Source organism: Antechinus flavipes, chromosome 3 (genome assembly GCF_016432865.1).
Source record: "Antechinus flavipes isolate AdamAnt ecotype Samford, QLD, Australia chromosome 3, AdamAnt_v2, whole genome shotgun sequence".
NCBI lineage: Eukaryota > Metazoa > Chordata > Mammalia > Dasyuromorphia > Dasyuridae > Antechinus > Antechinus flavipes.
The window spans coordinates 541,933,941-541,949,102 of NC_067400.1; the positions used below are offsets into that span (position 1 = coordinate 541,933,941).

The 15,162-nt window shown below is 32.9% G+C and overlaps 1 protein-coding gene across 2 annotated transcripts in view; it reads left to right on the top strand.

The window, feature by feature from the left end:
- Window positions 1-15,162, top strand: part of CYSLTR2 (cysteinyl leukotriene receptor 2) — a 44,014-nt gene that overhangs the window by 22,825 nt on the left and 6,027 nt on the right. For both annotated transcript variants that reach the window (XM_051987344.1, XM_051987345.1), the window contains one exon: window positions 11,078-11,212. In XM_051987344.1, coding sequence (XP_051843304.1) covers window positions 11,210-11,212 — 3 coding nt within the window. In that variant the 5' untranslated portion in view covers window positions 11,078-11,209. The remainder of the gene's footprint in view (window positions 1-11,077; window positions 11,213-15,162) is intronic.

Below are 15,162 nucleotides of genomic sequence, written 5' to 3' on the forward strand. Positions count from 1 at the left end.
AGGTGCTACACCATTAAATAATAACATATTATCTCTATAAATATAATGTAACTTCATGTCTTGTTTATTTTAGCCATATGTATTGGTTAACTTTGTCAGAGATCATGATTAATATACCTGTTTTTAAAAATTCACTTGAAGAATAATAAATTATATTCTAGGTCTTCACTATTAACTCTATATGACTATCTTTCTAGGTTTTTCTTATAAACAACATATTATTAGAATCTATATTCCATTTTTCAGCCTTTCTCCATTATACAGGTGATTTCATCCCAATTACATTTACTATCATTTTATTTTTCTTTTTGTATTTCTCTTTATTGTAAACCTTTTATGTTTTCTCCCTTTCCTACCAACTCTATGTTAACAAAGAAGAAAAGGGAGAAGAAATAGGAAAAATCTAATCAATACCAGCAATCTCTAAATATCTATGATATATCTGGATATTTTCCACTTGGGGTTTCCTTCTTTGGTCATTATTGGTAGATTCTTTCTATTTCACTTTCTTCTTTGATTCTAATAGATCCAGGCAGTTTTTCTTTATGATTTATTGAGCTATGGTGTCCAAGTATATATATTTTTTTGGTCATGGTTTTTGGTTAATTTTAAAATTATTTTTCTTTAATCTGTTTTCCGGGTAAATTAAAAAATAACCACCTAATACTTTTCTCTAAATAATATTTCTCCCTTTTAACTTTGTTCTGGTATTTCTCATCATCTTATGAGACATTCAGTTCTCAGTGTTCTATTCTAGTTTTCATGGAGTCTACTATATGTAGGGTTTTTTATCATTTATACAACACTATTAATTGCCCTTTAATTTTTCCTAAATTCTCATTTCATTTCTAATTTCATTTTTGTTTATTTGTTTTGGTTTTTGTTATCTTATTTCATTTTTACCTCTTCCTTCATATTTATTTTTCACTCTGATAGTTCATATAGCCAGCCAGGTTTTTTCTTAGGGTATAGTTTTAGTGAAGTCACTTTCTTCTTTGAGATTTTGTCTTAGGATTTTCTTACCTTATAATATTTCTTCATGGGATTTACTGTTATCTTTTGTTCACTCATATTTTTCAAAATTTTAGATTTTGAATTGAGATTTTGTGTTTGAAACACATCTCTTTGGCACTTTAATGGAATGGGTAAACTGTGTTTGGCTCTAAGAAGTCAGCAGATGGGCCTTGTCTTTTCATTCAATGACCTATTATGATTGATTCTGTCCCTTCTTCTTATCTTGGCAGGCCAAAACTATACCTGGCTTCAGGTACTCACTTATTGAAGCTGATGCTGGCTTATGATTTAGACACTGGTTGGCTTCAGGTCCATTTATAGGAATTCCAGTTGGTTTTCATCCCATCCCCAACTTTGCCAGTTTTCGATAACTAGAGTTTCTATTGATTTCCCTGGCTTGATCTTTCTTCTGATTTTTTTACTCCTCTCTTTTGATCTGTGCTATCATTAGCTTTCCTGGTTGGAAAGCTTCCATCTTTTGTTTAGTTTTTGATAGGAAGAAGAAACATATTTCTGCTTTTCTGCTTTTTTGGTTATTGATCTACCTAAGACCTTTTTTAGTTATCTGTTAGGGTTTCAGTGGGAAATTTGCTTTTTATTGATCTTTCATTTGCCCTCTTTATTGAAAGTTTTGGAGTTCTAGTTTTTAATCTTTGTCTCCCTTTCCCCCTCTCTAATTTCAGTCTTTTTTTTCTGAATTATTTGCTACAAATACAAGTCACTTCTTTATTCACAAATAATAGGATAATGAAGTTCATGTTTTACTTACTGGTCCAGGAGAAAATCATATAGAATGGAATTTTAATTCTCATTATAACAAAGTATATTGATCACTTTCTCCCTTGTCTCTCTGAGTTTTTGCTTTATTACAGAAAGAAACTCAATACGTCTAGCATTATTTACTCTTTATAATCTATGTTGATTACTTTCTGTTTTTCATGCTATGACATATTTTTAAGCAGATTTTGATTCATGCAAAGCTAAGTGTTGTAGAGGAAGTAGTCAATCTAAGATTACAGTTTCTGTCTGTAAATATCTTTTTGCCCATGTGGGGAGACAAGACATAAATACATAGGTTGATCATAAGACTTGGATCTTCAAATAATCTTGGAGATAATATAGTTCAGCCCCCTCATAGATGAAATATTAATAAAAATACAAAAAAGGAGATAGCCCTCAGCAATAGTATCTTTGATGAACTAAAAATACAAGCAATGGAAGAACTTACTATAGGTTAGAATGGAATAAATTTTTAATGGAGAAAGGGGAACCTGAATTGAGGAGAGTAGACTTTGTATAAGCAGGGTGAAAGTAGAATGACTTCCAAGATAGGGAATGAGTTTAGTAAAGACATGACAGTGATAAAGTATATAATTTTTTCAGGTTATAAAAAATAGGACAGTTTTATGGAATAAAATATAATATTTTATATTTTATTTATTTAGTTGAATTTATATAGTTGAATCATTTCACAACTCCACAGCAATGCATTAGTGTCCTGGTTTTCCCACATTTAAGGAAATATGTTTTGATGGTAAGTTGAATTTGTTATTATACATGATGAATTAGAAATGACATCAGGAATATTGAAAATTAATGTTTAGCAAGTAGTTGGAGATATAGAATGAGCTTGGAAAAAATTCAAGATCAGAAAGATTGGGGAGTCATTTGCATGAAAGTTATGACTGAAATTAGGTAAATAGATGTGACTCAGTTCCTTATATATCTAAGAAAAGATGCATTCATCAGAGAAATTTGCTGTAGCAAATTTCCCCCACTTTTCTCTTTTTCTTCTACTTCTGGCTATTTTAGCTTTATTTGTGCAAAAACTAATTTCACATAATCAAAATTCTGTATTTTCCTTTCCATGATCCTATCTCTTTTTTGAATATCAATTCTTCCCTTATCCATAGATTTTACAAATATATTTTTCAATGTTCTCTTAATTTACTTATGATGACACTTTTTACTTCTAACTCATTTTTCTGTTTTGACCTTACCTTGATAGATAGGGTGAGATGTTGATCTATGCCTAATTTCTGCTAAATTGCTTTCTAGTTTTCCCAGCAATTTTTGTTAAATATAGGTTTCTGACCCCCAAAATTTGGATGCTTGAGTTTATCTAACACTAAATTACTGTGCTCATCTACTAACTGTGCATCTGCTCTATTATATTGATCCACCATTGTATTTCTTAGTCACTACCAGATTGTTTTCATGGTTTGTAATATAGTTTAAAATCTGTAACTGTTGGCTGCCTTCCTTCACATTTTTGCCATTGATTTCCTTGATATTCTTGATCTTTTGTTCTTCCAGATTAATTTTGTTATTTTTTTCCTAGCTCTATAAAATAGTTCTTTGGTAGTTTGGTATAGTAATCAATAAGTAAATTAATTTAGATAGAATTATCATTTTTGTTATTTTGACTTGGCCTATCCATAAGTAATAGATATTTTTATAATTATTTAGATCTATATTTGCATGAAAAATGCTTAATTGTGTTCACATAATCTCTAGGTTTTTCTTGACAGATAGACTCACAGGTGTTTTGTATAGTCTGCAATTATTTTGAATGAAATTTCTCTTTCAAACTTTTGCTGCTAAGTTTTGGCTTGCAGTTTCATTTGGGTTTTAGTAACATACAGATATGCAGATGATTTATTTGGGTTAATTTTATATTGAGCAAGTTACTGTAATTAATGGTTTCAACTACTTTTTTTTTTAGCTTATTTCCTAGGTTCTTCTAAGTATACCATTATATAGTTAGTTTTTCTGGATAGTATATTCCTAGTTGCTAGCCTAGTTCTTTCCTATTCTATTCCCTTATAGTTTATATTTTAGCCCCTTCATTCCTTTAATGTTATAGCTGCTAAGTTTTATGTATACTGACTATGACTCCACACTATTTGAATGATTTCTTTCTGGATGGTTGAAACATTTTCTTTTTGACCCAGGACCTTTGGAATTTGACTACAATATTCCTGTGAGTTTTCTCTTTGGGATAGTGATTGATAATTTCTTTTAATTTATACTTTATCCCCTGATTCAACAATATTAGGGCAGTTTTCCTGGATAATTTCTTGATATATAATGTCTAGCACTTTTGGTTTTGTTTTATTGTTTCTTGATGTCTCTTAGAGACATTAATTTTCATTGTCCAATTCTAATATTCAAGGAATTATTTTCTTCAGGAACCTTTTGCATCTCTCTTTACATTTGGCCAAATTCTCTTTTTGAAAAGGTGTTATTTTTTCAGTACTTTTTATGTATATCTTTTGCTTGTTTGCCATTTTATAGTTTTCTTCCTTTGCTTACATTTTTAACCTACTTTCCCCTCTACTGCTCATAACTGAGTTTGAAAATAAATTTTTTTAGCTCTTCCAGGAATTCTTGTTCAGCTTGTGTCCAATTCACAAGTTGTTTGTTTATTTTTTCCTTTAAGACTTTACTTATAGCTGTTTTGAATTAATTGTCTTCTTTTGAGTTTGTGTCTTGATCTTTCCAGTCACCTCAATAGCTTTTTTATAGCCAGGTTCTTTTGACATTTAAATTTTTCACAGCTGACCCAAAGTAAGCTTTCAAGTCTTACCATATATTACTATATATAATTCTCTTTTCATACTCTACAGTTCAGTCAAACTGGCCTTTTTGCAGTTCTTCACAAAGGACCCTCCATTCCCATCTCTCTGTATTTATATTAGTAGTCTCCTTTCTTGGAATGGCTCCCTCTTTACATTGTTTCCTTTGAAGGGAAACTCAAACACTACATAATGCTTTTACTACTACTGTTGCTACTGTTGCTGCTGCTACTCTTCCTATTACTACAGCTACAGCTACAGCTGCTGCTGCTGCTGCTACTGCTACTACTACTATTATTAATACTAATACTACTATAAGTTTGCATTTACATTGGGCTTTAAAATTTATAAAGTAATTTACATAAATTATCTCATTTATTTCATCTACATGAAGCATTTTTTTATTCTACCCACACTCATACATCTCTCTCTGGCAAAACTACATTTATTTTTATAATAGGATGGAGAGAAATTGGTAAACAGATACATAGATGGACAGATAAATAGTTTCCCCCAATAGGATATAAACTTTTTTAAGAGCAGAAATTGTTTGACTTTTATCTTTGTATTTCTAACACCTAGCAGGATACCAGAACTAAAGCCAGCAATTAATAAATGCTTATTGGTTGATTGAAAACTGTCTATTCCCTTTCTATTTTAGACCTCAAACTTTTATTGGTGATATTTTATAAACTGGTTTTTAAAATGTATTTATTTAAAATTTAAAATAAGAAAAAACAAAATAGAAAAAGAAAAGAAAAACAAAAACCAAAAACCATTGTTATGTGTCCAGCAGAACATCAGGGAGGATTCAAAATATATGACAATAAATTTCCATTTCAAGAAAACTTCAAGAAAACAGAAGAAATTGTATTCAAAACCGTGCATCTTTTCTTTGCTCCCTTGTTATACACTTTTTACTTGGGGAACTGGAAAAATAGTGGTACTCTGGATAGAAATAGGAAAATTAGGAAGAGGGATAGGCTTGGGGAGAGAGGAAAGGAAATGAGTTCTCATTTGTTCATATTAGGATAATTTAATCACAATCCTTACATTTCTATTGACTTAAGTAGAGTAAAATCATCTCTGAACTTGCTCAAGTTACCAGCTTGTTCTGTGAAGAACTTAAGTCACATAAAACAGGTACAGACAATTCTAATAGCAGCAAGCAAAGACTGAGCAGCTCTGCTGAGGCTGTGCATTCAGAAGTGAGAATCAAGAACTGTACTTTGAACCAGGAAATATTTAGATTATCTAATTGGTCTTTAATACTATTGTACTCTGAACAGGCTGGCTCAACTCTAGAGGAAATTGTTGTGTAGCATGGGAGATAGTAAGCAAAACCAAAGGAAAGGCTGGGGCTCAATTGTGATGATCTGGAATATATCCCTTTCTTTCTTTTTTAGAATCAGGTGTTATGACCCTAGCTGTTGTTTCTCCATGGGGACAGAATGCCAGGATTTTATGTGGCATTTGTATTGTATGTGTTATGTGTTATGTATTATATGTGTGGGGTGGGGGGGGGGCGCAGAGGGGCAGAGTCCATTTCTGAGTATTGTAACAATCAGAGCATAATATACATGTATTTATGGGCAAGCAGCAGAAATAAGATTTGAACCCAGGTCTTCTGAGTTGAGATTCAGCCCTCTAATTTAGGCTGTGCTGTGCTGCCTGTCAGGTCTAGCTAGTAAAGACATCCACATTCCCATTTAATGTAGTCTCATTGAAGAGCCCAAATCCATTTTCCCAGGAGATGGCCCAGTGTGGGGGAAGGGCATCTTTATGGTGAAGGCTGACAAATTCATTGTTGATTAATGAATGCCACATTGTTTTCTTTTTAAAACTATATCAGCCACAACTAGGAAAGAGAGAATATGTCACTCTTCAAAGAATTATTTTTTTTTTTTTCAAATCTGGTTGTTGAAAATGTTCCTAATAGGTATCACTTCACTTTTTTGTTTTAATAGGAACACTTTAGGGAACACATTTGAATTTTACTTGGATGATTCTGGGTCTTCTTTGTTTGTGTTTTATCTCCAGGCCCTCCACCATAGGACGTGGTACAAAATAGTTGCTATAAAAATGCTAATTCCCCTTTCTCTCTCTCCCCTCTACAGTTGCTTTTACTTCCTTAACACCTACTTATTTTCAGCTTAAAATCTGGCTTCCATCCCTCCTTCCACCCACCCCAGCTCAACAATATCTTTGAAATTTTCTCTATCCACCCTACTAACATCTTCATTTTGGTATTTGTGACCTCTCACCTGGACTGTATTAATAGACTTTTAATGGTCATTCCTGCTACCAATATTCCTCATCTCTAATCTGTCCTTCCTATAATTGGCAAAATAATTCTCCTAAAGAAAATGACTGATCATGTAAATCCCATGTTTTAAAAACAAACAAAAACAACTTTCTATGATTACTCATTGTATAGGAGAAAAAGCAAACTAATCTGGCATTCAATGTTACCTTGTAGCTCCAACCCATTTTTCCCATACTTATTTCATTCATCTTGCTCTCCTTTTGACTTTGTAATATTTCACAGATTTATCCTGTTTTCTTCTTTTCTCATATAGTCTTCCTACTAAAACAAACAAGAGTCATGGTGAAGAAACCTCATCCCTGGCATGCACTCCTACATTTCCACCTGTTGATTATCCTTCAAAAACTATTTTCTCCATGAACCTGCCATGATTACGCTTCCCATTCCTACTTGTCCAATCTTCTATATTTTATTTCCCTCCACACACTCTACAATCCAGTTGTCCTCGCCCACTTTGCTCTTCCTCATACCAGACACTCCATCTGCCAATCCTATGCATTTGTACTAGCTGGTACCATGCTTGGAATGCCCTCTCTTCTCAATTATGACTGCTAACTTTCTTGGTTTCCCGTAAGACTCAATTCTCCCTCCTTCTGCAGATCTTTACTTATTATCCAGACTAGGTAGTAGTTGGGACCACAAATCTGGGTCCATCAGTAGACACATCTTTAAACAAATATTATCAATGGATATTGGACTTGGACTAAGGAATGAATAGAAGGGGGGAGTGGGTTGGATTGTCTTTGGAAAGTAGTTTTTTTATTATTTTAATTTATTTATTAGTTTTCAACATTTACTTTTATAATATTTTTATTTTGGTTATTTTTCTCTGTACATCCCTCTGCACCTCACTCCCTAAAATGGCATTAATCTGATAAAGGTTACACAAGTAGAAGTATATTTAATGGGGCAGCTAGGTGGCTCAGTGGATAGAGCACCAGCCCTGAAGTCAGGAGGACCTGAGTTTAAATCTAGTCTCAGACAAACACTTCCTAGCTGTGTGACCCTGGGCAAGTTGTTTAACCCCAATTGCCTCAGCAATATATAACATGTTTCAACATTAGTTATGTTGTGAAAAAAGAAGCAGAACAAAACAGAAAAGCCAGAAGAAAGAAAAAAACAGCTAAAAAGTAAAACTACTGTGCTTTGATCTGCACTCAGATTCCATAGTTCTTTTTCTGAATGTAGATAGAATTTTCCATTATGAGTCTTTTGGAATTATATTATTGTATTGCTGAAAAGAGCAAAGTCTATCAATTACAATAATATACCACAATTTTTTTTAACCATTCCATAATTGATGGATATTCTCTCAATGTTCAGTTCTTTGCTATCACAAAGAGTGCTGCTGCAAAGATTTTCATACATGTGGATTTTTCATTTTTTATGATCTCCTTGGGATAGAGATCTAGCAATGGTGTAGCTGAATCAAAGGGTATGCATAATTTTATAACCCTTTGGGCATAGTTCCAAATTACAGTCCAGAATGGTTGGAGCATATTACAACTATACCTACAATGCATTAATGTTCCAATTTACCCACATCCTCTCCAAATTGTCTGTTCATGTCCTTTTAACCATTTGTCAATTGGGAAATGACTTGTATAGTTCTCTATATATTTTAGAAATGAGGCCTTTATTGGAAACACTGGCTATAAGAATTGTTTCCCAGCTTTCTGCTTCCTTTCTAATCTGCATTACCTTTATTTGTGCAAAAAACTTTTAAATTTAATGTAATCAAAATTCTCCATCTTATATTTCAAAATGTTCTCTATCTCTAGTTATCAATTCTTCCCATTTTCACAGATCTGATAAGCAAAACTATTCCTTTCTCTCCTAATTTGTTTATGGCATTACCCTTTATTTCTAATTCATGTACTCATTTTGGCATATGGTATGAGATATTGGTATATGGTGTGAGATATTGCTTAGTTTCTGCTATATTATTTTCTAGTTTTACTAGCAATTTTTGTTAGTGAGTTCTTATCCCAGAAGTCAGAGTCTTTGGGTTTAATCAAACACTAAATTACTGAAAAATCATTGAGTATTATGTCTTGGGTATTTAGCCTACTCCATTGATCTACCACTTCTTAGCCAGTGTCAATTAGTTCTAATGACTGATGTTTTATAATATAGTTTTAGATCTGGTATGATTAGGCCTCCTTTCTCATTTTATTCATTACTTCCTTTGATATTCTTAACTCTTTGTTCTTCCAGATGAATTTGGTTATTATTTTTTCTAGATCTATAAAATAATTTTTGGCAGTTTCATTGGTATGGCACTGAAAAAGTAAATCAATTTATATAGACTTCTTATTTTTATTATATTAGTTTAACCTACCCATGAGAAATTAATATTTTTAAATTATTTAGATCTGACTTTATTTGTGTGAAATTTTTTTTTTTTGGTAACTACTATGTTTGTCTTGGCAGGTAGATGCCTAAGTATTTTATATCATCTCCAATTATTTTAAAAGGAATTTATCTTTCAAGTTCTTGCTACTGTGCCTTGTTAGTAATTAATAGAAATGCTGATGACTTAAGTGGATGTTTTAATATCCTGCAACTTTGATCAATTTGGTAATTATTTCAAGTGGTTTTTAGTTGATTTTCTAAGATCTAAATTACTAAGATACTTAGTACTTCTCCATTTTATTACTAAATTACTAAGATATTTTAATTTGTGTAATTTTCAGAATCCCAAGCATTCTTCTTTTTTAACCAATATTCTTCCAGTGATATTCTAAGACTGTGAGTCATAGAACACTATATATATCCAAGAAACTAAATCTATAGGTCACTTAAAGAGCAATGGAGAAGAAATTCATAGGAAGCATGAGTAATTAGCAAAGCATTGTAAATGAAGAACTATGCAAGAATGACTCAATGGATGTCAGCAGGACTGTATAATCTAAAATAAAGATAGATATCATGTGAGTAAGAAGTATAACAACATTTAGAAAAAGGTATATAAAACATTGGGTAGAACCTCTCTCTCTGTCTCACCCCACTCCACCTGCTAGAGGATTATAAGAGGTCATGGAGAAGATTCTCATAAGAAGTTCAGTCATAGATGGATTGTAATCTGTACCTCTGGAAGAAGTATGCACAGATTCACATATTCTTGGAAGTATAAAAATATCAAATTAATTTCATGCTATTTTTTCTTTTTCCCTGCCAAGTTTGACCAAATTTTAAGTGATCATATATTTTTGCACATAATGACTTTTATGCATCCTTTTCCTGAAACCAAATATCATTATATACATACTTCAGCAACACCAGAGGCAAAGGAAAATCTCAAAAGCTTTTCCAGTCTTATTAATTAGAAGGCAGAGAGATGGTTGAAAAGGAAAAATTGTTGCAAGCATTTGTTCTTTCTCTTTGAACTCTACTAATTGATGGAGAAATTTTTACTTAATTTTGGAGCCAAATTACTTTATATAATATTACTAAAGATTCAGTTGAAAAATGTTTTTCCTTTTCCTTAGCATGAGATCATTCTGATGTATTTTTTAAAGTCAGTCATCATCTAAAAGAGAGCAGGTACTTAGGCTGGGGTGCATTTGAAATGATCACTAAAAGCAGAGGTGCTTTTAAAAAGCATATTATAGGTTTGAGTTTCATCTTCTCACTTGGGAATCTATGGAACTTGCAGCATTATAGGAGTTTTGAATAATCCTTTTTTTCAGGGGCCCTGCTACTACCTCCTTTATGCAGTATTCCTGGACTCTCTCCACCACCCAACAATGCACACACACACTTTCTCTCTCCCCCTCCTTATCTCCTTCCTTTCCTTCTTCTTTCCCTTCTTCCCTCCCTCTCTTTTCTCTCTTCCCTTCCTTCCTTCCTCTCTCCATTTTCCCTCCCTCCTTCTCTTTCTCTCTCCCTCTTTGTACCACCATACCTGAGAAATAGTGGTCTTGAGCTATTTTGTTTGTATGGCTTTTTTGCACATTCATAATCAGTTTTAGATTTACTTGTATACAAGTTTTATACTTTCTATCAGACCAAAATGTCCTTGAGGACAAGTCCCAGACTTTTAAAAACAGATTTCTTCCTTGGTATATTGATTGGTACTCTGTAGAATGAACCTTTTACAAGAATTTGTTGAATGGAATTGAACTGAGCCCACAAAGCTTGTCTTTGTCTCTCACAGGCACCTCACACATTCTGATGAGCTTTTCTCAGCAACAGAAGTTATAGACATTCACTTGGAAAATTTGACAATAATCAGAGGATTAATTTTCCCTTATGCTCTTCTCATGAAAATTTCCAGATAAGATCCGGGATGGTGAGTGTATTTTTAGAAACTGGGGTGTTTCTATCTACTTTCACTTGAAAAACCATATGGTGTTAGAAGCACAAGGTGAGAGCCAGCTCAGATGTCCAGACAAAGAGAAGAGAGAATATCTATATGGTTACCATAATGATACTAAGGATATTTGGGTTAGGGATTGAAAATATGATTTTATTGATAGAAAGAAAGGACTCCCTGGTAAGGAAAGTCTCTTTTCCAATGCAGGTGGCACCTTCTCTATAATTTATCATCTTAAGAGTATTGTTCACAGCCTTTGAGATCATCCAGCCAGTATATGTTAGAGACTGGTATTAAACCCAAGGCTTCCTGGATCTGGGCCCAACTTCTACCCTTTTGCTATGGTGTAATAATGATGACAACAGTAATAGTTTTAATGTAGCTCTTTAAGTTTTCTAAGCATACCATTTGATCCTCACAGCTACTTATGAGATAGATGCAATTATTATCCTCATTTTACAGATGAAGAAACTGAGGCTGAAAGAGATGAAAGGATTTGCTCAGCATCACACATTTAAATAGGTGTCTAAGGCAGGAACAGAAGCCATTTTTTCTCCCAAGTCCATTACCCTATTATTGGCCTCCTGCCTGCCTCATGGTTCATATTTATAGAAGTTTAACGGTTTAGCAAAAGCTCTTTTCCTCACAACAAACCTGGGGCAGCAAGATGGTGCAATGGATAGAGTACCAGTCTTGGAATCAGGAGGACTCGAGCTCAAATTAAGCCTCAAACACTTGATACTTATCAGTTATGCGATGCTGAGGAAGTCACTTAACTTGGATTGCCCCACACAAACAAAAAACTAAAATAAACATTCTAACATTCTAACAGTGGGCAATCATGGTTTACTTTCAGTGGGCTAGTGGATAGAATTCTGGGCTTGGAATCTTGAAAATCTGAGTTCAAGTCCTATCTCAGTCACATGTTTGGCTATGTGATCCTGGGCAAATTGCCTAATCTCAGTTTCCTCACCTAAAAAATGGGGATAATAATAAAAAATGGGGTTGCTGTTAGGATCAAATGAGATAATGGGCAATAAAGTTCATTGCAAACCTTATAGTTATATGAATTCTAGTTATAAATATAATAATTATCATCATTATTAATATGTATTGGTTGGCCAGAGGCAATCAGTCAGATATAAGACAGCATTTACTAACCAACGAACTTTTTGGGGGCTCCATCTGGCCCAGGTGACAGAAGTAATAGGAGTCTGAGGTTATCCTAAGTCCAGTGCTATCCACAATGCCATGCTGCTTTTTGTGCTTCTGGGAAAGATACCCTTCATTTTACAGAATAGTTATATACACAGTAGATTTACCACTTTATTTCTATAATAGCTAAGTGGAGTAGCAGATAGAGCACTGGGCCTGAAATTAGGAAGGCCTGAATTTAAATCTACCCAAGTTGGGTTGGCAAGTCACTTCATCTCTGCTTACCTCATCTGTAAAGTGAGGATGATGATAATAGCACCTTCCTCCTGGGATTGTGAGGATCAAATTGTAAAGCATTTAGCAAAGTGCCTGGCATACAGTAAATGCTGTTTAAATTTTTAGCTATTGTTATTATTATCATTACTTTTCATTATTAAATTAGAAACAGATTCACAGAGAGGGAAAAAATCTCCTTCAAAATAAATTGAAAACTTTTGCCAACTATGCATTTTAAGATAGTGGTCAATCCCTTGGTATGTTGGAATTATAGTTCTGGAAAATTTTTTGTGTTTTTGGTCTTCCTTCTTCAGCATAAATCCCCTCTTCCCTACAGAGAGAAAGGTCAGAATCATTATATTTTTTCGCTATTCTATCTTCCTTCCAAAAAGCTCAAAGCTTTATTTTGAGAACTTTCAACTTTTAACATAAGCTTTAAATTTATAAGAAGAAACGATGAAATGATTGGAATTAGAAAAGAAGTAGAAGAAAAAATATGGAATAGATCATGATTAATTCATGTTCCTGTCAAACTGCAGATAATCTGGGTTTCTGGGCCTACCTGCTTATTGTCAGAGATAGCTTCTTGAATTCTCTTGCACCTACTGTGACCTTATCATCTTGAAAGTATTTCACTCAGTGGGAACTTTTTTTTTTTTTTTTTTTTTACCATTGTAATGGTCAGAACTTTTATTACTCAAACTATTTAATTTTTTTTGCATTCTTGTTATTATTAAAAGTAAATGATATAGAGAATGAAGCATTGGGCTTAGAGTTAGAGAGATCTGAATTCACATCTGGTCTCTTACCAGCTTTGTAATTCTGTATAAGTCTTTAACCTGATTTGGTTTCCTCAACTGTAAAATGGAGATCACAATAGCACCTACCTCACAGGGTTTCTTTGAGGATAATATTTATAATTTGTTTAGTGCCTGGCACATAGTAGGCACTAAGTAAATGCTATTATTATTTTTATTATAAATATCATCATTATTATAATCAAATGAGAGAATATTTTTAAAGTGCTTAACAATGCCTAGCATGAAATAAGTGCTATATAAATTCTAGCTATTATTATTATTATTATTAGAATCAAATGGGAGAATATTTGCAAAGTGCTTAGAATAATGCTTGATATATAATAGGTACTATATAAATGCTAAATATCAGTCATATCAAATAAGAGAATATTTATAAATTACTTTGTACAGTTCTTGATATATAATAGGTGACATATAAACACTAGCTATTATGATTATTATTATCACTAAGATCAAATGAAAGAATATTTGTAAATTGCTTAGCATAGTTCCTGACTATGTAGTAGTCAGGTGCTATATGAAGACTAGGTTTCATCATTATTATTAATATTAAATTCAATGAAACAATATTTGTAAAATGCTTAGAATGATACCTGGTACATAGTAGATACTAGATGAATGCTAGGTATCATCATCATTATTAAGATCAAATGAAATAATATTTATAAAGTTCTTAGCCCAGTTCTTGACATGTAGTTACTAGATGAATGCTAGCTATTTTCAATATTTTCATGAGACAGCAATGTGGCACAGTGGATAGAGCATGGACCTGAAGTCAGAAAGACTCCTCTTCCTAAATTCAAATCTAGTCTCAGATACTTACTAGCTGTGTGACCCTGGGTAAGTTACTCAACACTGCTTGTCTCAGTTTCCTTATGTGTAAAATGGAGAAGGAAATGGCAGAGGACTCTAGGATCTTTAACAAGAAAACTCCAAATGGAGTCTGAGTCAGATATAACTGAACAACAATAATCAATATTATTATTATTATTACTATTGTTTTTAAGATCAAAAGACAGAATATCTGTAAAGTGCTTAGAATAGGGCCTAGCACATAGTAGGTGCTATATAAATGCTAGTTATTATTATTATTATAATCTCCTTTTTGGTTTAAGTTTTATGAAGTGCTTAGAATCGTGCCTAACACATAGAAGGAACTATATAAATACTAATTATTATTATTATTAGGATAAAATAACAGAATATTTATAAAATGCCTCACACATAGTAGGTGCTTAATAAATGCTTGTTCCATTCCCACCTCTCTTCCTTTTTGGTTTAGGCTTTGTGAAGTGCTTAGAAAAGTGCCTAATACATAATAGGTACTACATAAACTCTACTTATTATTATTAGGATCAAATAATAGAATATTTATAAAATGCCTTATACATAGTAGGTGTTTAATAAATACTTGTTCCATCCTCCCCCCCCCCTTTGGTTTAAGTTTGTATTAACAGTGTTGGGCAAAGTGCCTATAGGGCGTTCAGGAGATGTTCAATAAATACTTATTGACTTGACCTACCCTTCTGTCCAAAATACCAAAATAATTTCTAAAGGGAAATGATTTTGGAGACTTCTGTAGTAGGATTATAGACGCTGGCCAACCCAAATGATTGAGTGTCAGCCAGTCACCAATGGTCGCTGTGGTTTTTGCTTATCTACTTGAATCACAGG